Here is a 26,687-nt window from a genome sequence, read left to right on the forward strand (position 1 = left end):
ACGCAGTGTGGAAGGGGCTCGTACACGGGGGGAGGATAACCCACACGCACACTGCCTCGCACGCTCATCGCTGGGTCGTTGCTAGTGCATTAGTGCAGCCGAGCATCAAGAAAGTGCAAGAAAGGTCTGATTGTCACGGGAGATGACAGCATGCCAATGTAGTGTGCTGAGAGAGATAAGGCACTGGTCCCCAACTTCTACGGGAACGTATGGGGGAGGGGATAGTGTAAACATCTAGAAGAGTCTCTGGGGGGGGGGGGGGGGTAAGAGCCTCTGCCACCTGGGTGAATGAAGAGATCCCCTACTTCCTCGGGGGGTTGACGAGAGCCTCCGCCTCCCCCGGGGGGTTGACCAGAGCCTCCGCCTCCCCCGGGGGGTTGACCAGAGCCTCCGCCTCCCCCGGGGGGTTGACGAGAGCCTCCGCCTCCCCCGGGGGGTTGACCAGAGCCTCCGCCTCCCCCGGGGGGTTGACCAGAGCCTCCGCCTCCCCCGGGGGGTTGACCAGAGCCTCCGCCTCCCCCGGGGGGTTGACCAGAGCCTCCGCCTCCCCCGGGGGGTTGACCAGAGCCTCCGCCTCCCCCGGGGGGTTGACCAGAGCCTCCGCCTCCCCCGGGGGGTTGACCAGAGCCTCCGCCACCCCCGGGGGGTTGACCAGAGCCTCCGCCACCCCCGGGGGGTTGACCAGAGCCTCCGCCACCCCCGGGGGGTTGACCAGAGCCTCTGCCTCCGCCACCCCCGGGGGTCGAACAGAGCCTCCGCCTCCCCGGGGATAAAGAGAGACTCCTGCGATGGACAAGAGTCTCCTGGGGTGGGAATAAGAGTTTTCTAGGTGGGGGGAGATGAAAGCCTCCTGGGGGAGTAAGGGGAAGGAGGAATGAGAGTCTCCCGAATCTCGGATAATCTTCATCTGGACATTTTCTGCAGCTGAGGAGAGGAAAGTAAAGAGGTTACTACTGATGCTGTCCTACCCCCCAACACAGCCCAATGTTTCCAATGTTCCCACCTCGTTGCCTACAAGGTTCCTCTTGTATAAAGCCTCCTTTGCAGCTTCCTATAAAGTGGAAAAAGAAACCAAATGGTTAACAATTTATAACTCTGCCAATCCACTGATACGGCAAAGCCACATACACAGACTCTGTATGGCAGCACATGGAGTCCCTATGCCACACAGGCACTTGGCGTGTCACCACCCTACATGAGGCACTGAACGCAGCCCTTCTAGGGGATCCTAGTTCTGTAATGGGACACGTGCTGTAAAGTGTCACAGTTAGAACAGTATGAGAAAGAAACTCCATATACAATCCTAGGCACAAACACAGATCTATAATACCACCGTAGATACAAATCACCATCAGACACTTACCCTGTTCCCCTCCTGACCCAGGCGCCGAGCAGACTCCGAGTAAAACTGCAAGTAGCGTTCCAGCTGACGAACATATTCTGAAAATGAGAGGGAAGAAGCCTATGGGACCCTGACAATTCCATTCCGTACAGTCTTGTATCGCTATGCATAGATAATAAGCCGTGTCATATGTCAGCGCTCTGATCAACATGTGGTGTAGCTATGGGGGGGGGGGTCGTCATAACCAAGCCCTAATGTCATAGGTGGCCCCACCTTCCATTTCAAGGGATGCTCCACTTTGGACAATCCCTACGCGTTGAAAGGGTCTCTGAACAATAAGCTGATCTCAGTGTCCACCTGCTGATGCTGGGTAGCTCACCGTGAAAATGTGGCCACCGCTCCATTCATTTCTATGGGACTTCCGAAAATAGCCAAGCACTCGCTCAGCTATTTCCATCAGCCCCATAGAAGTGAATGGAGCGGTGGCTGCGCTTACGCGGTGAACTTCTCATTAATTTCTAAGGGACCTTTGAAAATAACTCGGCTATTTTTGGCACTCCCAAGGAAATTAATGGAGGGCGGCCGCGCAAGTGCAGCCTCCGCTCCATTCACTTCTACGGGGCTGATGGAAATAGCCGAGCCAGTGCTCACTTTGCAGGCACCGTTCTAGAGATGGGCGCGTGCCCCCAACGTATGAGATGGGCCAACCCCTTTACTATTCTTACAGGGGAAATGAAGCATTGCACAGTGCCCATGCACATCAATGGCTTGTATGTGCAATGCAGGGCAGGACAAGTGCAAGCAGATCTATGCATTGGGCACTCTGACCACGAAATTGGGATCCTGAACAGAGGACCCCCTTCCATTAACCCAAAAGTCACAGGATGAATGAAAATGGGTTATAAAAGATATAGCACTATGCACTATAAAGCCATCACCTCGGAGTGCTTCCTCAACTCCTGGTACACACAACGGGCCTATAACCTTAGTCTACAGAGGGGACGTGCCCAGATTCCCCTTTCCTGCCCTGGTGCATATCTCACCGGTGCGGATGGCAGGCCCTCCCTGGCGCAGCTGCTGCATCTGTTGCTGGCTGCGCTGAGTGACATCATTGAGCAGATGTAAGAGGTCACCCGGAGGCGCGCGGTGCTGCTGTTTGTAGGCGAGAATCTGGAAGAGAAGCGGAATAGGTTGGAATCAGAAATATACGGATGAGAACGAGGTCCGCACACTTATATACTCACCTTCTTCTCCAGCTTCTCCTGCTCAAAAGCCAAGACGCTCAGGCAGTGAAGGGTCTGCGGGCTGGAATACAGGGACAAGGGGTTCTTAGGAAGAGCACACAGACTAATGTGTAAGTCAACCATATTATGTCATCTTCCCACCCACCTACTGGAAGGAGATTTACTTGGGGTTGGCTGTTTGGGTTTTGGAACTGGAGCCTATAAAAGAGATGAAAGGGGTGTCAGCATCCTCGCAAACAAAGACGATTTCCAGTAAATTCAAGACCTTTGGCTGGGAGACAATTAACAGGAGCGGTCACCCAGCTTTCCTAGAGTCTGACAGACGATGATAATGGAACAGGTAGACGTGGATTTGGGCAGGAGAGCCCATGCCGTCAGTTCTCCTGCTCTAAGTACAGGGTGGGGGGCAGTAGTAATACCGGAGGAAGGATGATGGGCTCTACAACCAGCCACTTCTCCGTGCTGCTGCTCAGTTGTTGAGATGAGAAGGGCTCACGTATTCGGACGCACACCTCTATTTTGCCTCCTGTGGGTCTGCGGCCCTCCATCACCTGGAAGGAAGAAACGCAGTGATGGACGATGAGGAGAATAGTAGGAAAGGTGGTGGGGGTAATACATATAGAGGGGTGTGGGGGGTGTAATACATATAGAGGGTGCAGGGGTGTAATACATATAGAGGGGGGTGGGGGGGGATAATACATATAGAGGGGGGCGCGGGGTGTAATACATATAGAGGGGGGCGCGGGGTGTAATACATATAGAGGGAGGCGCGGAGGGGTAATACATATAGAGGGGGGCGCGGAGGGGTAATACATATAGAGGGGGGCGCGGAGGGGTAATACATATAGAGGGGGGCGCGGAGGGGTAATACATATAGAGGGGGGCGCGGAGGGGTAATACACAGAGGGGGGGTACGGAGGGGTAATACATATAGAGGGGGGTACGGAGGGGTAATACATATAGAGGGGGGTGCGGAGGGGTAATACATATAGAGGGGGGTGCGGAGGGGTAATACATATAGAGGGGGGTGCGGAGGGGTAATACATATAGAGGGGGGTGCGGAGGGGTAATACATATAGAGGGGGGTGCGGAGGGGTAATACACATAGAGGGGGGTGCGGAGGGGTAATACACATAGAGGGGGGTGCGGAGGGGTAATACACATAGAGGGGGGTACGGAGGGGTAATATATATAGAGGGGGGTACGGAGGGGTAATATATATAGAGGGGGGTGCGGAGGGGTAATACATATAGAGGGGGGTGCGGAGGGGTAATACATATAGAGGGGGGTGCGGAGGGGTAATACATATAGAGGGGGGTACGGAGGGGTAATACATATAGAGGGGGTGCGGAGGGGTAATACATATAGAGGGGTGCGGAGGGGTAATACATATAGAGGGGGGCGCGGAGGAGTAATACAAATAGAGGGGTGTGTAGGGGTAATACAAATAGAGGGGTGCGGAGGGGTAATACATATAGAGGGGGGTGCGGAGGGGTAATACATATCGAGGGGTAATACATATAGAGGGGGGCACGGAGGGGTAATACATATAGAGGGGGGCACGGAGGGGTAATACATATAGAGGGGTAATACATATAGAGGGGGGCACGGAGGGGTAATACATATAGAGGGGGGCACGGAGGGGTAATACTAGTAAATTACCTCCAGAATATCACGGATCTCACAACAGTTCTCCAAAGCCTCCAGCTTGAGGTGCGCTGTCCCTAACACCCGGTCAGACTTAAAGAGCCCCCTACAGACACAGCATGGTATTAATACTGAATATAAGTGCCCTGCCCCCTGCCCAGTACTGCCTCACCCCTCATTTACCCTTTCTGGATGACTTCAAATTTGACCCCCTTGGCTTGTATCGCCCTCTTCAGGCCGCGGTGGTTGCGGTTTATCTGCAGGTTGAACTTCTCTTTATAGACTGGGGGCAGAGGGGACACTGTGAGCTGCGGGTACACACACATGTGACAGAAGTGGAAGACCCCCGTCACCCCAACACACCTGGAGAGTTGGTCCCTTTCATCACGCTTGTTTTATCCCTCTGCGCTTCCTCCTGGAAAGATAAAACAAGGTGTATGTACAATGATAATTTTTATTTTACGCATCACGTCCGCCCGAGACCTATAATGAATATTATGTAGTAATGAGTCAGGAGGTACTGCGTATTACATTGGGTGTTCACCCCCTTTAGGCAGACCCCCAGCAAAGCCGGGCCTACAGATGAGATCATACTAATCCCCGCCGCTGGGTTCTGGTCTCCGTCACTGCCCTGGAGCCGCTGCAGCTCTCAGGTTTCCCTGGGTCAACATCTGGTCTGACAGGTCATGTGCCTGCTGCAGCCAATGACTGGCTGCAGCGGTGACCCTATGCATTACATGACCCAGTGACACGACAAATGGGGGGGGGACACGTCACCCCTACAGCAGCCACGTGACTCACATTGATGCGGGGAGACCTGAGAGCTGCAATGGCACCGAGGAAGCGAAGGAGCTGGGACCCAGTAACAGGCATCGGGTAACTATGATTTCTTCTGCAGGTCCGGCCACCTAGGCGGGGTCTGCCCGGACGGCCCCTGGGGGTCAACAACCCCTTTAAAGTTTAGTGGATCAATAGGTTCTAAAGTGACATTAGTAAACATTTTACACACAAAATGCTAAATATAAACACAATGCAAATGGCAGATCCGTCAACAGCATCCTGTTGATGGTTTCCATGCAGCATCATGTGTTAATACAGGGCTGCAGGAGCAACCTGCACCTCCCCACTGGGCACATAGCCATGCCTGACAGCTGGAATTGTCAGGTGGGACTTCCATAGCAACCAGTCTGTCTCTGGTTGCTAGGGAGTCGAGCCAAAGTGTCTCTTTTTCTGTTACTACCATATAATGCGGTGACAGAGGCGCAGTACGTGATCCGCTCCTCTTACCAGACTGGGATAAGCAAACTCAAAGCGCACAAACGTATCCATATCACTGGGAGACGATCCTGGAAGGAAAAATGTATCAGCCTAAAGCGAAAAAAAGGGGAAGGTGCAGAGGGGTAAAAAAACAGACCGACGTAATGGTGACACGACCTACCTGTGGGTAAATTCACCGCCTTATTCACATATAACACGAGATCTGAACTGGTCAGTTCTGGGAATATCCTGCAGGGGGCAGACGAGAGTCAGAAAGTGTCCCGGACCCCTGGATACATGTACGTTCGTGCAGGTGATAGACTCACTTTACGATACTGACGGTCCTCTCCTCGTAGTGACAGTGCGGCACAGGAAGCCCCCGCGCATGAGCCTGCTTCACTATCTCAATGTACTTCATGCATTCCTCCGCCAGCTTCTCATACCTGGGGACAAAGTAAAGGGGGGGGGGGGGGGTGGTGAGAAAGTGTGACGAGCGAGAGGAGCGAAAAGGGAAGAGGGGGGGAAGGGGCCACACAAATAGTTAACCCTCTGGAGGGCTACAGGCCATGAATGTGGAGCCATTCCTCTATTATTCACCCTATAAATGTATGAATAAATTGACACCTGGGTGTTGCTAGTTTGGGGTTGTGTCCCTACGGAATCTGGCGCTGTCCAGGCAGTGCTGACTGTGTACGGACATGTCCCTTTGACAACACCCAGGTGTCAATATATTTATTCGTTTCCAGGAGAAATAATAGAGGAAACGCTAAGAAAAAATGCTGCGGGACTGTTATTTTAGGAGGGGGGGGGGGGGCCTCTTTAGGAGGCTAAATAACGGGATTTACTCACTTTGCCGTTTCCGTGATGTTTCCCAGATGAGTGAATTGCTGAGAGTATGACATAGCCATCTGAGAGAGGAACAGAATGATAGAAGTGATAATGTGAGGAACCCTTCACATAGAGCAGGGATGGCCAACCGGCGGCTCTCCAGCTGTTGTAAAACTACAACTCCCACCATGCCCTGCTGTAGGCAGTCTTTGCATGCTGGGAGTTGTAGTTTTGCAACAGCCGGAGAGCCGCAGATTGGCCATCTCTGACATAGCGGTATATAGCTCCTAGGGGGCAATGTACTAGGTAGTGACCTCTATGGGTGAAATGGTGGAACTGCACCTTACATGAGCTGATCTATCACAACTCATAGGGGAGAGCAGCCGATCACATTCTCCTCGGCGAGTGCAGGCAATCGGATGTTCTCCTCTATGCCATGTATTATAAACTCCCAGATCCAATATGACTCCCACCTCGTGCTGCTTCTTCAGCTGCTCCATCAGTGCCGTATACTTCTCGCTGCTCTGGCCTTTACCCGGCCGCTCCAGGGTGAAGTCATCCTGGTTCACAGGAGCAGAGGGGACCTAAGGAAGACACCGACACCTCAGCTCCCGGGTACGTCCTAGCGGTTATCAGACCACCGACTAGTTCACTTCTTTACCTTGGTGATATCTACAGGCAGGCCTCCCCGTGCGGCCTCGATCAGAGGGTCGAGTCCCTTAGACTGGCGCAAGTACATTTTGGCCCCCTCCATGTCCTTGTGCTGCTTAGACCGGAGGGCGGCCGTCAGCAGCTGCTTCTTTCTTCCTTCTAAAAACTGAATCTGCTGCTGAGCTGCAAAAAGACGAAAAATAAAGCGGAGAGGAGCGAGAAATTAGGAATATTGGGCAAATTCCTTTACTCTGGCATCAAGGGACTGGAGAGATGCTGGATTATCGGACGCCCTTAGTATAAAGTAGATAAAACGGACGGTAATGGTAAAGCACCTACATGTTACAGAGGTGCCGGATTACAGGCAGACGCGGTGCGGAGACGTTACACTCACCTTTTCCAGACATTTTGGGACTCTTGGGGGGAGAAGGTTTGGCTGCAGCCGGCTGGGGGCCCAGACGAGGGACGGGCTGTGGGGACAGGGAAATGAGAGTCACAGTGGATCTGGTGTCTATGTACAATAAAGGGGTGGTAATGGTGGAGAGCCCCTTTAATCATATAACCTTTTGAGCTCCAGAGGGCACTTTCTTCTCCTCCTCGTCATCATCATCGCCATCGCCATCCTGCTGATTGGCCAGTTTCATAGCCGTCTCCAGCACCCCAACCAGACTCTGCTCCTGGGGAACAGCCTCAGAGCCATGGATTGGTGGGAAACCTGACAACCGGACAGAAACCAGGAAGCAAAATGGTAAGGTAAAGTATGGTGGACAGCAGACCTGAAGACCTGTAGTTAAATTCAACCAGCATGGTCATACGTGGTCACAGAGTGAGGGAACCTAGGGCCCTTGGCACATCAATGGTCCACTCTGTTCTATGTTTCGGGGGTTTCACCCATTATCTATATTCTCCATACTGACCTGGGGGCACCGGCAGCTCGGCCAGATTGACCTGCTTTCCAGACTTGTGGCTCCGTATGGCATCTTGGTATTGCTGCATGAGAGAATCCAATGCTCATTAAAATGGCACACAAGCTCTGCTTACTGTCTGTAAATAAGCACATTCCCATTCACTCTCATTACAGCTGAGACTTTGTTACGGTTGCATCTCGTCTAAACACAAACGTCTCTCTTATCCTCAGTTTGCTACAATGTATCAGCACAGGAGGGGGGTCGTCTTCCTGTCATGCCCACTACCACTCCATTCAACTCTATGGGACTGATGCAGGTCGCGGAGCACGCTTACCTTGACAATGCGTTCATGCATCCGTGCCTTGCGATCGTCGCCATTGGCCTTTGCCTGGTCAGCGGCGCTGCGGTACCTGTCCATCCTCTGCTGCAGGGCTTCCATGGTGTCCTTTGGGGGAGGAGGTAAACCTGGAACAGAAGAGCAGCTCCTTAATAGATGAGGGCAGTCAGACCCTCACATATAATATCATACGTGAAATCGTCCCTGGCGTTTGTAGCCGTGCGGAGACCGATGCAAGGCATAGACAAAAAGCGCAGTCTAATGCACTGTGTTTCATTTTTGGAATAGCAACAGAATTTCTGGATAATAGGATTCCGGATGAAAGGAACAGGCGAGATATGACCAGCAGAGGGCGTATAACTCACCTGAAGACGGGGAAGGGTCTGCGCTCACCGGAGACTGAGGAATGGGCGGCTTGCTTGTGGCCAGACGCTCTATGCAAAGAGAAATATAGGAGCGATTCATCAGTGAAAACAGAATCCGCTTTTATTACTTGTTAGCTGTCAGTGAATGGAAACATTCCTGTTCACCCAGCTGAGAGTTTGCTACAATGTAACAATCTGTGAAATTGCAGGTGAGCCACAGACAGTAATACAGGGTTGATGGCTCCTACCTAAACTGATACATTGTAACAAACTGCAGTGGTGTGCGCAGGGCAAGATCAGGACTGCCTCGGAGTATGTACAAGAATGGCGAGGGATTGAGGTGAAAGCAGATAAGGGGAGGAGGATTTTATTTTTCAGCGCTCCTTTAAAAAAAAATGAACGGTGGAATCTGATTGGAAGCCAATTTTCCTTCACACCAGTTTTGATACATTTCCCCCTATGTTCACAGAAGGAAATGTGTAATGCATATTTTCCCCTGTGGGGGCGCTGCAGGGAGATTAAACAGTTGATCTCTAATGGTCGCAGCAGTGGAACAACCTGATCTCACTATGAGCTGGACCTGATGAGAAATACAGGTCCTTCTCAAAAAATTAGCAAGTTCATTATTTTCTGTAATGTACTGATAAACATTAGACTTTCATATATTTTAGATTCATTACACACAACTGAAGTAGTTCAAGCCTTTTATTGTTTTAATATTGATGATTTTGGCATACAGCTCATGAAAACCCAAATTTCCCATCTAAAAAAATTTGCATATCATGAAAAGGTTCTCTAAACGAGCTATTAACCTAATCATCTGAATCAACTAATTAACTCTAAACACCTGCAAAAGATTCCTGAGGCTTTTAAAAACTCCCAGCCTGGTTCATTACTCCAAACCGCAATCATGGGTAAGACTACCGACCTGACTGCTGTCCAGAAGGCCATCATTGACACCCTCAAGCAAGAGGGTAAGACACAGAAAGAAATTTCTGAACGAATAGGCTGTTCCCAGAGTGCTGTATCAAGGCACCTCAGTGGGAAGTCTGTGGGAAGGAAAAAGTGTGGCAGAAAACGCTGCACAACGAGAAGAGGTGACCGGACCCTGAGGAAGATTGTGGAGAAGGACCGATTCCAGACCTTGGGGGACCTGCGGAAGCAGTGGACTGAGTCTGGAGTAGAAACATCCAGAGCCACCGTGTACAGGCGTGTGCAGGAAATGGGCTACAGGTGCCGCATTCCCCAGAAACAGCGGCAGAAGCGCCTGACCTGGGCTACAGAGAAGCAGCACTGGACTGTTGCATGTCATTCGGAAATCAAGGTGCCAGAGTCTGGAGGAAGACTGGGGAGAGGGAAATGCCAAAATGCCTGAAGTCCAGTGTCAAGTCCCCACAGTCAGTGATGGTCTGGGGTGCCATGTCAGCTGCTGGTGTTGGACCACTGTGTTTTATCAAGGGCAGGGTCAATGCAGCCGCTATCAGGAGATTGTGGAGCACTTCATGCTTCCATCTGCTGAAAAGCTTTATGGAGATGAAGATTTCATTTTTCAGCACGACCTGGCACCTGCTCACAGCGCCAAAACCACTGGCAAATGGTTTACTGACCATGGTATTACTGGGCTCAATTGGCCTGCCAACTCTCCTGACCTGAACCCCATAGAGAATCTGTGGGATATTGGGAAGAGAAAGTTGAGAGACGCAAGACCCAACACTCTGGATGAGCTTAAGGCCGCTATCGAAGCCTCCTGGGCCTCCATAACACCTCAGCAGTGCCACAGGCTGATTGCCCTCATGCCACGCCGCATTGAAGCGGTCATTTCTGCAAAAGGATTCCCGACCAAGTATTGAGTGCATAACTGAACATCATTATTTGAAGGTTGACTTTTTTTGTATTGAAAACACTTTTCTTTTATTGGTCGGATGAAATATGCTAATTTTTTTAGATAGGAAATTGGGTTTTCATGAGCTGTATGCCAAAATCATCAATATTATAACAATAAAAGGCTTGAACTACTTCAGTTGTGTGTAATGAATCTAAAATATATGAAAGTCTGATGTTTATCAGTACTTTACAGAAAATAATGAACTTTATCACAATATGCTAATTTTCTGAGAAGGACCTGTACATGGCCGCATTCTTCCAAAAACAGCACCGCTCCTGTCCACTGGTTGAGTGCGGTATTACAGGTCAGTTCCATTCACTTCACTGCAGATGAGCTGTAATACCAGACACAAGACATGGACAGACGGGCTGCTGTTTTTTTTAATACCGCCACTATATATGAGCTGGAGTTTAGGGATTGTCGGTGTCTAAAGAAAAGAACATGGCTGCCTCTTACCAAAAACAGCATCGCGCCTGTGAATAGGTTGTGTCTGGTTTAGAAGCTCAGCTTCATTCAAGTGACTAGAGCTGCAATACCGCACAGGACCTGAGGACAGGTGTGGCGCTGCATTTGGGAGACAGCGGCCATGTTTTTCTAATCAGTTACCACCCCTTTCAGTGCAGGCTTCCCCTTCGCTCACCTCAGAGGGGCGTGGATACTAATGTACTTACCTGGTGGAGGAGGGAGACTGTTCAAGTCCACCGCCTGTCCCGAATCTAACACAGACAACGTGGGATCTAGAGACTGAAAGAAGGACAGCAGGGTCATGGAAAGAAATGGGGGAAGTCTTCAAATCATAGTCAACTCCTTCTCAGCTTCTAGGAAAGTTGGGTGACAATCAGTATGGCTGCCAGTACAACCCTGGATGGACACCAGATTCACCACTGTATACCTAGTACAGCCTGTGGAAGCCGTAAAGAGGACCCAGCTTTCCCAGAAACAGATAAAATGATTGAAAAGACAAATGTAGAGGAGCGTCACCTTGGCGATGCGGTAATACTTTGTGGCCTGCTCGGTGTCCCCCTGTTGCTTGCTTTGAATAGCTGCCAGCTTATATTCCCTCTGGAGATCCATCACTCGAGTCTTGTTCTCGTCGGACGCTGCGAGGTCAGAGCGACACGAGTGTGAGGCCCCCCATAAGAGACTGCTTCCACATTAAGGCCTCTTGCACACGACTGTATGCCCTCTGAGATGTACGGTCCGTGAGCGGCCATATGTCCCGGAGCGGCATTGATCAATGATAAGATCATATGAATGCGGGACAATAGTCCCGCGGGTGGTCCGACGTCCACAGCATCATTGTAATCTATGATGCCGTGCGCTCCCGATCAATGCCGCTCCGGGACTTATGGCCGCTCACGGACCGTACATCACGGAGGGCATGCGGCCGTGTGCAGGAGGCCTAAGAAGTACACACAGCGCCACTTACCTGGGCTTGGAGTGGCAGGAGCAGACGAGGTGATGGGGACTGTAGTGGTCACAGGCCGTGGAAGGCTCTGAGGTTTCATGGGCACCGGGGGAGGGGCCTTGGTGGGCGCAGGAGCCTGTGCTGGGATTCCGTTCACTGCAGGGGAGTCTGGAGTGACGACAAGTGTGGGCGGGGGTGCAGGAGTGCTCGAGTTCTTCCCAGTTGCCACTGGAGGAGGGATGTCTTCTGCGGACACAGAGCCGCCCTTCTTGACAGTACGCAGCATGTCCTCTAGAGTCTGGTGGACAGAGAGCGGTAAGAGAGGTTAGGAAATGCACGGAGGCACATATAGCAGAGATATTACCTGCAGGAGACTGTACCTTTACACCTCGCTCGTATCTCCTGGCTTTGCTTCCTTCTCCAGCCTGTTTGGCATTACTTAGGGCATCCTTGTACATGGCCAGACGCTCCTGCAGTGTGCCCTCCATGCCCCCTGCTGAAGCGGGCGCAGCCTGAGGTGAACAGCATAAATGAGCAGGCGGCACAAAGAACACCGAGCACCAGGAGAGGAAAAACTGCAACACAGCCGGCTCAGGGTATTCACTTTCCAATGCTATGCCACCTACAGTGCCAGGGCAAAGCCAATCGGTACAGAAGAGGCTGGTGCACGGGCAAAACTAATCAGTGCAGAAGAGGCTGGCGCCAGGGGCAGAGTGGTCGGCACTCCAGGACAGTAAAATAACATGAGGGGCAGGGGAGTGCAAGATGCCTGGCATCAGGACTGAGCAGTCTGCCCACAGGCGCCAGGATGGTACAGTAAATCCAATCAGATCCCAATACAACCAGTCATGTCAGATACCAGGGCAGAGCGGGTCCACGTGGGCATGTGTGGTGCCAGAGCACAGCCATCACTACAGTATTAGAATACAACTCTGGGCACCATGGCAGAGCTCTGACCTAAAGCACCAGTCCTGCATCCAAACTACTGAACTTAAAGGGGTACTCCCACCTTACAGGACATGCCATTGCTTTAGGATCTCGGGGTGGGACTGCAGCAAGCACATACCTTTGCAGGGGGAGGTGTCACTTTTGGCCCTTCGTCCTCTTCCTCGCCCAGGACTTCATTCAGTTCTGCCTGTAAGTGATACCAAGAGCTGACAATCAGATGTGATCCGACACTGACCATATGAATTCTACAAAGGACGACCAAACAGGAGGCTCGGGCATAATGGATTTCACAGTGCCAATAATTTGTACCTGCGGCCTAAGTGTCCGGCAGCTGCCTATTCCCTCTCCCCAATAAACCTCCCCTGGTTCCAGACTGGAGGGGGTCACATACTTATGGCCAAGCCTTTTTTCTAAATCTGCTCCACTCACCATCAGGTCTTCATCGTCGTCCACGTCTTCATCAGCGTCCTCCTCCACATCCTGCATACAGAGCGCTGCCATACGCTCAATGTGCTCCATGGGGAGGGGGGCTACAGGGGAGAACAGGGACAAGATATCAAGACCGCGGGAGGTGCCATGTCCCCTACAGGTCACATGACCGCGTGCAGTTATGTAGTGATAAGCCACTTGTGGTGCACTACAGCTCCCAGCCTGCCCTGGCACGCTGGGGGTAATCGGTATGGGGACAAGCCCAGCACTCACTTTTTCCCTTGGGCTTCTCCCGCTGGGCGGCTCGGTCAGCGCCGGTGATCGCCATGAGCTCGGCCTCCAGATTCCCATCATCATCAGAGTCTCCGGCCCCTGGAAAACCGAGGAGGAACGGGGCCTGCAGAGCCAGCCCAGGAACATGTATGAGGAATAATACAGCTATACAGTGTGACGATAAACGGCTGTGTATACAGCACTGACAGGGTGTATCTACAGAAACACACAGCAATGGCAGGTAGGTGTATGTACAGTAATGACAGGTAAGTGTGTATACGGTAATGACAGGTAGGTAAATGTATATACAGTACTGACAGGGTATATCTACACAAACACACAGTGATGGCAGGTAGGTGTATGTACAGTAATGACAGGTAAGTGTGTATATACAGTAATGACAGGTAGGTGTGTATACGGTAATGACAGGTAGGTAAATGTATATACAGTACTGACAGGGTATATCTACACAAACACACAGTGATGGCAGGTAGGTGTATGTACAGTAATGACAGGTAAGTGTGTATATACAGTAATGACAGGTAGGTGTGTATACGGTAATGACAGGTAGGTAAATGTATATACAGTAATGACAGGTAAGTGTGTATATACAGTACTGATAGGGTATATCTACACAAACACACAGTAATGGCAGGTAGGTGTGTATATGGTAATGACAGGTAGGTGTATGTACAATAATGACAGGTAAGTGTTTATATGGTAATGGCAGGTAGGTGTATGTACAGTAATGGCAGGTAGGTGTGTATATATGGTAATGACAGGTAAGTGTGTATATATGTACTTACCTGTCATCTCTGTATATACACTTACCTGTCATTACCATGCATACATATATATATATACCTACCTGTCATTACTGTATACAAACCTACCTGTCATTACAATGTGTGTGTATCTATATATATATGTACTTACTTACCTGTCATTACTGTATATGCACCTACCTGTCATTACTGTATGTATATATCTATCTATATACAGTAATGAAGGGTAAGTGTGTATATGGTAATGACAGGTAGGTGTATATACACACAGTAATGACTAGAGAGGAGCGAATTTCAGGTTATGAAATTCGTTCACGCTTCGTTTACTGGTAAAAGCAGAATTCCGTTACCACAGAGCATAACGCAATGCTATGATGAAATGCATAACGGATCTGTCCTCTGTGCATTCCGTCAGAGAATTGTGTTATGGTCCGTGGTAACGTAATTCACCTTTTACCAGTAAATGAAGCGTGAACGAATTTCATAACCTGAAATTCACTCATCTCTAGTCATTACTGTGTGTGTATATACACCTACCTGTCATTACCATATACACACTTACCCTTCATTACTGTATATAGATAGATATATACACACACGGTAATGACAGGTAGGTGTATATACAGAAATGACAGGTAAGTACATATATATACGGTAATGACAGGTAGGTGTATATACAGTAATGACAGGTAAGTACATATATATACGGTAATGACAGGTAGGTGTATATACAGAAATGACAGGTAAGTACATATATATACAGTAATGACAGGTAAGTACACACACACATATATATATATATATATATATATATATATACATACATACATAAACACACACACACGGTAATGATAGGTAGGTACATATATATGCATGGTTATGACAGGTAAGTGTATATACAGAAATGACAGGTAAGTACATACATATGCATGGTAATGACAGGTTAGTGTATATACAGAAATGACAGGTAAGTACATATATATACGGTAATGACAGGTAGGTGCATATATTATACGGTGATTACAGGTGGGTGCATATGTACAGGTGGGTGTGCGTATATACGGTAAGGACAGGTAGGTGTTCGCGCACTCCGTATTCCCTATGGATGACCTCACCCCTTTGCTGGGCGCCGCCGGCCTCCCTCCTCCCCGGGCCTCTCTGCGGCCGTTCATCTTCTCCTGTACGGTGAAAACAAGAATTACCTGCCGCTACTTCCGTGTCCGGTATCACGTGACCGAGCCCGGACTACAGTCCCCGGCGTGCCCCGCGGCTTCCTGACATCTAGGCGTCACGTGATCAATATGCGGCTAGAGCGGGAAGAGCAGCGCTGAGTCCGGGGGCGGAGCCAACCAGTCCATGTTTAATCCGTGTAGAGCTGCCACACTGAGACTGAGCAGTGCCAGGTGTGACGTCTGCCGCTCATGGCCACCTACCTCGTGTGATATAAAACTGTACAACACTGTATAGAGTGTATTGTGGGTACTTACCACTGTACCTAATGGGGACCACCTGCCCCAATGTCTACATAAACCCCACTATACAGGCAGGGGGTGATGTGTCTGTGTGAGGTCTCCATGACAACGCCGTACATGACAACACGTGTTGTCAGAATGTCTCAGTAGTGCAGCCTCAGGGTAGAAGAGAGATATGGAGAAGCAGTTTTCACGTATTTAGTGTATACTGAACGACGCTTTTCTCTTTTAGGTGTATGAAGCAATGAAGAGGAAAAGGAAGCTGACGAGTGAGGACGTGTACTCATTACAGCGTATTATGTACCTCTGTGCAGACATGGACGGACCCCGCTGCCCTGCACTACTGCAGATTGGCCCTGGGGTGCAGCACGGCCGAGAGCCACATCACAACCTCTGACCCATCCCCCAGTCTAAGGGCTCATTCACACCACCGTATTAATGAGTCTGCCTCCGTTTCGCAATTTTACGGAACGGGTGCGGACCTGTTCATTTCAGCGGGGCCGCAAAAGATGCAGACAGCATACTGTCCATCCATAATTCCGTTCCGCGGCCCCGCAAAAAAGATAGAACATGTCCTATTCTTGTCCTCAGTCATGGACAAGAATAGGCATTTCTAGAATGGGCTGCCCGTTCCGCAAATTGCCGAACACACATGGGTGGCATCCGTGTTTTGCGCACATGTGAATTTACCCTCAAGCAAAGCTTAGACTTACCGGAGGGCAGTGCATTGTGGGAGCTGAGATAATGGCATGGTAAAGCCGACCAAATGCTTCAGCCATCTTTACCGATGCCCACGTACACACGCATGCTCAGCTCACCTGGGCACTCGTGTGTTGTGAATGGAGGAGGGGAGAAAGCCGCTACCTCACACCTCTGGCGGTGTCTTATCTTCCTGAGATCAATAGGATCAGACATGTTGAAATCTCACTGCCCCATCTTTATCTCCCCATAGTCTGCGGGCAGAGTCCGGAGACCACCATACACATAGATGGTCGGGGGATCCCGCTTAGGAGCACGGCTGTTATGTCACCTGCCTGACAGCGGGGGTGGAGCTAAACGGCGGTCTGTTTCCAAGGGCAACCAGCAGATTTCTAAATTCTGCTATTTGTAGGAATAGGGGAGAGAAGAAATGATGTAGGAATAGGGGAGACGTTAGCCCCTTTACAGCCATTAACATGGGAAATACGGTTAACCCCTTTACAGCCATTAACATGCCTTTGAACAGTGTTAAGGGCCTTGCCCTAGAAGGTTTTGCAGAACAAGTCCTGCATGGGTGTCTTATGCCGCCCTGAAGCCAGTGCTTGGCTGTGTAATGACAGGGATTGGAGGAATCTCTGATCCCAGCCAGTTACCCCCTGGGTCGGGAGAGACTACCCCATGTTAAAAAGACACTCACCCCCACATTGGGGATACTGGATTTCCCAGTGACAGAGCTCAGAACCAGGGGGGCATTGGGGAACAATTCACCAAATTTATTAGGAGGCACAGACCCTTAGGCCCCTTTCACACGGGCGAGTATTCCGCACGGACGCGATGCGTGAGTTGAACGCATTGCACCCGCACTGAATCCCGACCCATTTATTTCTATCGGGCTGTTCACATGAGCGGTGATTTTCACGCATGCTCTATTTTGTGCGTTTTTCACGTAACGCAGGCCCCATAGAAATGAATGGGGTTGCGTGAAAATCGCAAGCAAGTGCGGATGCGGTGTGATTTTCACGCACGGTTGCTAGACGATCGGGATGGAGACCCGATCATTATTATTTTCCCTTATAACATGGTTATAAGGGAAAATAATCGCATTCTGAATACAGAATGCATAGTACAATAGCGCTGGAGGGGTTAAAAAAAATAATTTAACTCACCTTAATCCACTAGATCGCGCAGCCGGCATCTCTTCTGTCTCTTTCTTTGCTGTGTGCAGGAAAAGGACCTGTGGTGACGTCACTCCGGTCATCACATGATCCATCACCATGGTAAAAGATCATGTGATGACCGGTGTGACGTCACCACAGGTCCTGTTCTGTGAAGAAGTTCGGGTTTGGGTACCAAACATGCCGATTTTTCTCACGCGTGTGCAAAACGCATTACAATGTTTTGCACTCGCGTGGAAAAAACGCGCATGTTCCCTCAACGCACCCGCACATTTTTCCGCAACGCCCGTGTGAAAGAGGCCTTAATAAGTGTGTTATTTTAGAATCTATGCTGGCTATAGGCTGCCCCAGACTTCAGGTATAATCTACACTAGCTATAGGCTGCCCCAGACTTCAGGTATAATCTACACTAGCTATAGGCTGCCATAGACTTCAGGTATAATCTACACTAGCTATGGGCTGTTATAGACTTCAGGTATAATCTACACTAGCTGTGGGCTGCCATAGACTTCAGGTATAATCTACACTAGCTATAGGCTGCCATAGACTTCAGGTATAATCTACACTAGCTATAGGCTGTTATAGACTTCAGGTATAATCTACACTAGCTGTGGGCTGCCATAGACTTCAGGTATAATGTATGCTGGCTATAGGCTGCCATAGACTTTAGGTATAATCAATGGGTATACTCTACGACGGCTATAGGCTGCCATAGACTTCAGGTATAATCTATGCTTGACTATGGGCTGCCATAGACTTCAGGTATAATCTACACTAGCTGTGGGCTGTCATAGACTTCAGGTATAATCTACGCTGGCTATAGGCTGCCATAAACTCCAGGTATAATCTACACTAGTTATAGGCTGCCATAGACTTCAGGTATAATCTATGCTTGACTATGGGCTGCCATAGACTTCAGGTATAATCTACACTAGCTGTGGGCTGTCATAGACTTCAGGTATAATCTACGCTGGCTATAGGCTGCCATAAACTCCAGGTATAATCTACACTAGTTATAGGCTGCCATAGACTTCAGGTATACTCTACGCTGGCTATAGGCTGCCATAAACTCCAGGTATAATCTACACTGGCTATAGGCTGCCATAGACTTCAGGTATAATCTATGCTTGGCTATGGGCTGCCATAAACTCCAGGTATAATCTACACTAGTTATAGGCTGCCATAGACTTCAGGTAAAATCTACACTAGTTATAGGCTGCCATAAACTCCAGGTATAATCTACACTAGCTGTGGGCTGCCATAGACTTCAGGTATAATCTATGCTTGACTATAGGCTGCCATAGACCAGGTATAATTACACTAGCTATAGGCTGCCATAGACCAGGTATAATCTACACTAGCTATGGGCTGCCATGGACCAGGTATAATCTATGCTTGGCTATAGGCTGCCATATACTTCAGCTATAATCTACACTAGCTATGGGCTGCCATAAACTCCAGGTATAATCTACACTAGTAAATGCTGGAAGGAATGGTGGCTCACCTGGCTAAATCTATGGAGATAGGTGCTCTAATCTAGGACTGACACCCTCAGACAAATGGAGAAAATGAATACAAAATATAAGATTGGCACACTAGTATCTGGAAGTAGAATAGGTATGATTTAATAGGTACGTGTAGGTAAAAACTGGTGATAACAAAGTATCATAAAAAAATGTCATAAAAATATATATGTAGTGTATATTAAAAAAAAGGGGGGTAAAAGGATATTGAGTTGGTCAGGGGAAGAAAATGTCAATTGATCACAGATGATGAAGTGAAAATGGTCCGGTTTATTCTCACTTCATATGAACAATGCAGATAGTTAGATAATGTTAAGTAAAAATGCAAGTTCATCAAGTTTGGAGAAAAATGAATCCATAAATAGGACTCCTGTCAGGACGTAAATATGTCCAATAAATGTCAAATAATGTCATACAGTAGCCTCCAAGTAGGATATATGCAGTTCATTTAAATATCATATACAGGGGCGTAGCTAACGGTTCATGGGCCCTGGTGCAAGAGTTCAGCTTGGGCCCCCCTTCCCTCAGTGCATTGTGTGTCTTCTTATGTGGCAGAAGGGTCTTTGGGCCCCCTCAGGCTCCTGGGCCCGGTAGCGACTGCTACCTCTGCACCCCCTATAGCTACGCCCATGATCATATAGATGTAAATCCGCAGCTTGTGGCCAATAACAGTGGCTTAAGTAGATCATATTTTAAGATCCCGTATATAATGTATATTCAAATACATAAAAATCTGGTGGAAATTAGCGGGCCATACATCCACCAGCAGTGGCGTCCCACTATGGCTGGGATGTGCTCCGCTGAAATTACCTGTCGGATGGATCTCCTGGAGTCTGTGAGCGCCCGCTGGAGTTACCTGTCCGGGCGATCTCCTGAAGTTGCAGGCAGCGTGTATCTTTCACCTGCAGCTTGCGCGCGCTTGAGGTCCGTCCGTTCGTGCCGCTGAAAGGAGCTGCAGGAGAAAGATACACGCTGCCTGCAACTTCAGGAGATCGCCCGGACAGGTAACTCCAGCGGGCGCTCACAGACTCCAGGAGATCCATCCGACAGGTAATTTCAGCGGAGCACATCCCAGCCATAGTGGGACGCCACTGCTGGTGGATGTATGGCCCGCTAATTTCCACCAGATTTTTATGTATTTGAATATACATTATATACGGGATCTTAAAATATGATCTACTTAAGCCACTGTTATTGGCCACAAGCTGCGGATTTACATCTACATGATATTTAAATGAACTGCATATATCCTACTTGGAGGCATACTGTATAACATTATTTGACATTTATTGGACATATTTACGTCCTGACAGGAGTCCTATTTATGGATTCATTTTTCTCCAAACTTGATGAACTTGCATTTTTACTTAACTTTATCTAACCATCTGCATTGTTCATATGAAGTGAGAATAAACTTCATCATCTGTGATCAATTGACATTTTCTTCCCCTGACCAACTCAATATCCTTTTACCACCCCCCCCTTTTTTTTATATATACTACATATATATTTTTATATGCTATAGGCTGCCATAGACTTCAGGTATACTCTACACTGGCTATGGGCTGCCATAGACTTCAGGTATACTCTACGCTGGCTATGGGCTGCCATAGACTTTAGGTGTACTCTACGCTGGCTATGGGCTGCCATAGACTTTAGGTATACTCTACACTGGCTATAGACTGCCATAGACTTTAGGTATACTCTACGCTGGCTATAGGCTGCCATAGACTTCAGGTATACTCTACGCTGGCTATGGGCTGCCATAGACTTTAGGTATACTCTACACTGGCTATAGACTGCCATAGACTTCAGGTATACTCTACGCTGGCTATGGGCTGCCATAGACTTCAGGTATACTCTACATTGGCTATATAATAACTGTAGTGGATGGCACTCCTTTGTGTAGCTGTTGGTGCTCAGTGGAACAAATCTGTCTGAAATAGGAAGAAACCACAGCACTCGTTTTCAGATTATCAGAAATAATTCATTTATTGTCCATCCCAGAATTGGATCTTTTTGAAAATGGCCAACGTTTCGGTCCACTAGGACCTTGTTCACGGCCTTAGTATAAGGGATCTGGAGGCATCGGGTGGACTACGCTGGCTATAGGCTGCCATAGACTTCTGGTATAATCTATGCTTGACTATGGGCTGCCCTAGATTTCAGGTATAATCTACGCAGTCTGTCCTTCATAACCCAGGGCCTCATACCGCCACATAAATGAAAAGTTATGGCCGCTGCATGTGACCACCTTTTCATTTAGAAGAACATAGCCGTGGAAACTGCTGCCCTTGGGTAGAGATACCCTTTAAGCCTCTCTGGTAATTTGTATATTTCTACCTTTCAGGTGCCAGCTCCACTGCCACATCGGTATGCAGCGCCCTGTCTCCTGAGCCAGCCTCCTATCAGCCTGCAGAGAACGGCGGGAAGGAAGACGACTCTCCAGTGCACCAGGAAGGAAAGCCGGATGAGACTGGTGACCACCAACCAGTACAATGCGCGGTGAGTATCACAAGGTCATATATGTGCACTGAGGTCTGGAGCAAGGTGTGTACCCTCCAGTATAAGGCTGCACTCTTCCTCCTGTAGTAGCACTACGCGAGTGGTAGTTGGGCCCCAGGGTATATAAAGGGGCCCCTAATGAGCCCAGGCTACCTGTAGCTTCCAGTTGAGTGTACTACTTTCTTCAGCTAGGCTGCATACATTCAGAGATGACATCACACCATGTGCAGTGATGTCACCAGAGTTATGAATATAATGACTAAAACTATTCAATTTAAGGCAAACATTTGTATTTTAGGGCCCCATGGACGGTCAGCTAAATCCAGAAGCATCCTGTTCATTGCTGCTCACTGCAGTACTCTCAGCCTGCCACCAGGGGGATCTAGAAACACCCACTACAGATATTACTGGAGAAGTCAGTGACGGGATTGCAGGTAATCTCTGCCCTGTGCCCATAGAAACTGCTGAGAGCAATGTCAGATGTCCTAATGAGACGGACATGCCGGCCGCCAGTGTAACTGAGAACATAGACATCAGCGGGCTAGTGAACGGAGACCAGCCAAGTGATACCTCTGATTACCCCATCATGGAGGAGAGGCGTACGGGAGGGGATGCGAATGGTTGTGAGTCAGGGGATGCCTCTGAGATGCCACCTAATGTCTCACCCCTCCCAGGAGATGGCTGTCAAGAACCAAATTCTGATCTACAAGAAGCATCCCAGAAATATCAACCCCTTAATGAAACCCTGTATCTGCCATATACCCCTAGTATTCTAGAATTCACCTCCCAGTCAAATCTGCAGGATCCTCACACAATAGCAGAGGGGCCCCGCTTATCTGACTGTGATCCGAAGTTACCAGGAGGAGACGAGGAACATTACCAAGACCCCGAATCACAACCACGGGTGGTAATGTCACCAGAAGAGACCTGGCTAACGATGACAGACCAGACTATCCCGTTCCCGCAAACTGACCTCCTGGCTGAGGATCTGAGAGTACTGACCAATGGCCTGGACCTGCAGGACAGCCAGCTGCTCGGAGCCTTCAGGGAGAGCCTCAATGAACCTGGAAAGGTATGTGTTTTAAAGGAGCACTCCGGGCAGAACTGAAACAGGGCTGGAGGGGAAGGGAAGGGCATGACATAAAGAAGTTTAATATCTCGTCATGTCCCATCCCCTCAAGCCTGGAGTGTTCAAGATGTCCTCTTCTTTTTTTTTTTTTTTTTTTTTTTTTTTTTTCAAGAAAATTTTATTTTCCAAAGAAAGGACATACATGAAGTACAAATCCAAAGCATTGCATGTTTGTCACAGATCATTTTCAGGAAACAGACATTGGTGCCTATGTATACAGTAAAGATGCAAGACAATATGCCCTCCACTTCAATTACTCTCAAAACCCTTCAATTGAAAGCCCCCTCCCTCCCCAGATCTGAGAAAAACCAATCGCCTTCCCCCCCACCTTCTCACCCCAAACCAAAACTAACTGTCGTCCTGCCAGAACATTCATCATACCTTTCGACAGACATGGGCCAGAAGTATGATGTCAACATACTAGTAACGTCACAGGCTGTTATAAGAAGCCTGTTATTGTGCCAAGCGGCCTAGCGGCCCTTTCAACTGCTCCTCCAGGCAGGGCCGGTGCTACCATAAGGCAGACCAAGCGGCTGCCTTAGGGCGCACCCTGGGGGAGGGTGGAAAAATGTGACATGGAGGGCTGATGTGACATAGGGGGGTGATTTGACATGGAGGGGGAGAAATGTGACATGGGGGCATGATGGCTGACATAGGGGCATGAAGGCTTACATGGGGGGCTGATGGCTGACATGGGGGGCTAATGGCTGACATGGCGGCATTATGGCTTACATGGGGGGCTGATGTCTGACGTGGGGGTCTGATCTGAGGTCTGATTAACATTGGGGGTCTGATTGCTGGTCTGACCTGAGGTGGGCGCCCCTCTTCGCAGGTGAGCTGCGAGGGGGGGCGGCAAAATGTAACTTCGCTTGTGTTGGCAAAAATCCTTGCACCAGCCCTGCCTCCAGGTACCACTTTGTTAATGTGAAGGGTCTCATGACATGCTCAATTTCGGAATCAGAGAAAAACTGTGTCAGAAAGCCTCTCCATTTCTTTAGAAATTTGCCTCCCTTCCCTTCCTTATGCTTTATAACATCACCTCGCTCCAAAGTCAGCAACTCTCTAAGACAAGCTAAGATGTCATCCCTAGAGAGAACCGAGGGCCGGAGCCAGTGCTGTAAAATGCTCCTTTTAGTTACCATGCAGAGTGCATGAAAGAGGGTCGGCAGCCTACGTTCCAGAGGGACCCCATCCTTCAGCTCCTCCCAGTAATGAAAAAGAAAGGTCACAGGGCTCAGCGGGGCTGTCAGGGTCCAGCTATCCTTTGCTATCTGAACCACCTGTTTCCATAGATCTTGTATATAGGGCAGGACCATAGACCATGGAATAGGTCAGTGTGCATTTCCTTACATTTTGGGCAGCTAGTGATCCTGTCCGACCTATTGGGACCTGCCGGGAGATTAAAAGCATAAATGGCATTATGCATTATCCTGAAATGTGTGTCCCTCCAGGTTTCATTTATGACTGAGTTCCTCATAGCCCACTATCCCTTTAAAATCTTCTCCCCTGCCTCGCTGTCCTCCAATATACGGGCCCACGGACGAAAAGCCAGGCGTGGCAAGCCGTCCCCCAAAATCTCACGTAATTGGGAGTATAATAAAGGAATGGATTGTGGGCCTGTACCCTTCATTACTATCTTGTCAAAGTCATTCGTCGACATTTCCTTAGAGACATCCCTCAACCTATCAGTTAAGAATTTATTAACCTGGGAGTATTGAATAGTTTGAAAAGGACTCAGGTGATAGACGTCCCTAACCTCTTGACATGACCATCTATTCTCAGTCTTATGCAATAATTGCTGGGCCGTCAGTATTCCCTTCTGCTTCCATTCCTTAAACAGAGCATTCCTCCTTCCCTGCTCGAATTCCGGATGCCCCCACAAAGGTAAAAATTTCGAGACTTTCTGACAGAGTCGCAGATTCTTCCTAATAATTCGCCACGCTGTCCATGTGTGGCGGAAAATAATCAAATTCCGCAAATGCATGGGTAGGGCTCTCAAAGCCGTGTGTAACAGGGTGCAAGGATCCCAAGGTGCGCAAAGTTCCCTCTCTAAGGTATAATCAGAGTGGAAACTTGTGTGACGCAGCCAATCAATAATGTGTCTGAGAAGACACGCATGGTTATACATCCTAATATCAGGCATATTCATTCCCCCTTTCAGTTTAAGGGCCATCAGCTTCCTCAGACCTATCCGTGGTCTCTTCCCCTTCCAGATAAAGCATGTCACCTCACCATGAAGCCTGCTGACGTCCACATGCTTAATCAGCAAGGGTAACGTCTGGAGAGGATAAAGAAGTCTGGAGAAGCTATCATTTTGACTAAATGAATTCTGCCTAGTAGGGGTAGGGGTAAGTTCTGCCACCTGCGCAGCTCACTAGTCACTTTGCTTAATAAGGGGGTATAATTCAGACCATACAGAGATTCTGCCCTAGGACCTATCTTGATTCCTAAGTATGTAATGTGGTCTTTAGCCACCGGTATCCCCTCTATGTTACTCCCAGGCTTCATTCTCGTTTCCCCCCTCCCTAGTTGTAGAAGAGCACACTTGGCTGTATTTATCGTAAATCCTGAGAACTGACCAAATTTTGCAATGCTGCTCAGTACTGCCTGTAGCTCTGACATGGGGTTACCCATAAATAAGAGTATGTCATCTGCGAAAAAAATGGCTTTCAGTTCAGAGTTCCCTATTCTTATACCCTCAAAAATCCCACCTGAATTTAGCAGACGAACCAGTGGCTCCACAGCCAAGTCAAACAATAAAGGGGATAAGGGGCAACCCTGCCTGGTTCCCCTATGTAAGCTAAAAGGGTCAGAAAGAAAACCCTGCATGCCAATCCTGGCCATAGGAGTTGTATAAAGCTGAGAAAGGTACTCCCTAAAAGAGCCCCTCACCCCAAATTTGTCCAACACCCTCCACAGCCACTCCCAGTGTACTTTATCGAAAGCTTTCTCAGCGTCCAGAGTGACTATGGAGGGCGTCGAACCCACTCCCTTTCTCCGACCCACCTCATCTAAGACCGCCAGAACTCGACGGATGTTGGTGACCGCTGACCGGTTCCTAATGAAACCAACCTGTGATGGGCTGATCAGGTTCGGGAGGATGCATGCTAATCTATTGGCCATAAGCTTCGAGAGGATTTTAACATCCTGATTGATGAGGGATATAGGTCTGTATGACGCGGGGTCCTCTGCTGGTTTACCCTCCTTAGGGAGCATGCGTATGTATGCCATGTTCATTTGAGCAGATAGCCTCCCCCCCTGCAAAAGGACATTTCCCAATTTAGATAGTACCGGCGATACTTGTGCTTTGAGGGCTTGGTAGAAGTCACCCGAATAGCCATCCGGGCCCGGCGCCTTATTCCCAGGTAACTGTGCTATCGTCTTTAAAATGTCCTCTTCCGTGATGGGCCTGTTAAGCTCATCCAGGTCCTCCTGTGCTACCACTGGGAGATTTAAGCCTTCCAAGAAACTGGGGTCTAACCCTACAGTGTCAGGGGGTCTGCTATACAGGTCAGAATAGTAACTTCTAAAGATTTTCAAGATGTCGGGGGGTTGGGACCTCAACTTTCCTGCAAAGTCGCGCAATTGGGTGATTGGGGTTGTTTGTCTACGCCCCTTAGCCAAATTTGCCAGGAGTTTACCGGCCTTATTACCGAACTTGTGCAGCTCCAATTCCCACTTAGCTGTGTGAAAGCTCTCCTTTCTCCTTGCCCAGAGCTCAAACACCCCCCTAGCTGCAACCCATTTGTCTTTGTTCTCAGACGAAGGGGATTGCACAAAAGTCCTGTAGCAACACTGGACTGCCTGACTACACTTAACAAATTGTGCCTTCGTAGCTTTCTTGAGACCTGTTATGTATGCTATCAGTCTGCCTCCT

At 49.0% G+C, this 26,687-nt stretch overlaps 2 protein-coding genes across 5 annotated transcripts in view; one reads left to right on the forward strand and one right to left on the reverse strand.

The window, feature by feature from the left end:
• Positions 1 to 761: 761 nt before the first annotated feature.
• CC2D1A (coiled-coil and C2 domain containing 1A) lies at positions 762 to 15,549 on the reverse strand. Its single transcript, XM_044278742.1, has 29 exons — positions 15,423 to 15,549; positions 13,523 to 13,646; positions 13,250 to 13,350; positions 12,939 to 13,007; positions 12,253 to 12,384; positions 11,894 to 12,170; positions 11,446 to 11,564; positions 11,136 to 11,208; positions 8,580 to 8,648; positions 8,212 to 8,342; positions 7,887 to 7,959; positions 7,533 to 7,684; positions 7,364 to 7,439; positions 6,980 to 7,152; positions 6,792 to 6,902; positions 6,340 to 6,398; positions 5,817 to 5,933; positions 5,672 to 5,739; positions 5,521 to 5,579; positions 4,597 to 4,648; positions 4,417 to 4,516; positions 4,249 to 4,339; positions 3,006 to 3,137; positions 2,732 to 2,784; positions 2,587 to 2,647; positions 2,386 to 2,512; positions 1,364 to 1,440; positions 1,004 to 1,051; positions 762 to 924 (listed from the first exon to the last, which is right to left on the reverse strand). Exons 1-29 carry the CDS (start codon positions 15,477 to 15,479, stop codon positions 904 to 906), a joined length of 2,802 nt encoding a protein of 933 aa, XP_044134677.1. The 5' UTR covers positions 15,480 to 15,549; the 3' UTR covers positions 762 to 903.
• A 77-nt stretch (positions 15,550 to 15,626) lies between these two features.
• LOC122929329 (break repair meiotic recombinase recruitment factor 1-like) overlaps positions 15,627 to 26,687 on the forward strand; it is a 29,295-nt gene continuing 18,234 nt past the window's right edge. For all 4 annotated transcript variants that reach the window (XM_044282855.1, XM_044282856.1, XM_044282857.1 and 1 more), the window contains exons 1-4: positions 15,627 to 15,710; positions 16,012 to 16,048; positions 21,527 to 21,681; positions 21,980 to 22,753. In XM_044282855.1, the coding sequence (XP_044138790.1) occupies positions 16,024 to 16,048; positions 21,527 to 21,681; positions 21,980 to 22,753 (954 nt within the window). In that variant the 5' untranslated portion in view covers positions 15,627 to 15,710; positions 16,012 to 16,023. The remainder of the gene's footprint in view (positions 15,711 to 16,011; positions 16,049 to 21,526; positions 21,682 to 21,979; positions 22,754 to 26,687) is intronic.

The sequence above is a fragment of the Bufo gargarizans genome, chromosome 2 (assembly GCF_014858855.1).
Source record: "Bufo gargarizans isolate SCDJY-AF-19 chromosome 2, ASM1485885v1, whole genome shotgun sequence".
NCBI lineage: Eukaryota > Metazoa > Chordata > Amphibia > Anura > Bufonidae > Bufo > Bufo gargarizans.

Coding starts and splice junctions, on each gene's coding strand:
- CC2D1A (XM_044278742.1), bottom strand. CDS start 15,479: ATGAACGGCCGCAGAGAGGCCCGGGGAGGAGGGAGGCCGGCGGCGCCC. Junction 6,399..6,791: donor AGCTGAAGAAGCAGCACGAG/GTGGGAGTCATA, acceptor TTCCTCTCTCAG/ATGGCTATGTCATACTCTCA. Junction 5,740..5,816: donor AGGACCGTCAGTATCGTAAA/GTGAGTCTATCA, acceptor TGCCCCCTGCAG/GATATTCCCAGAACTGACCA.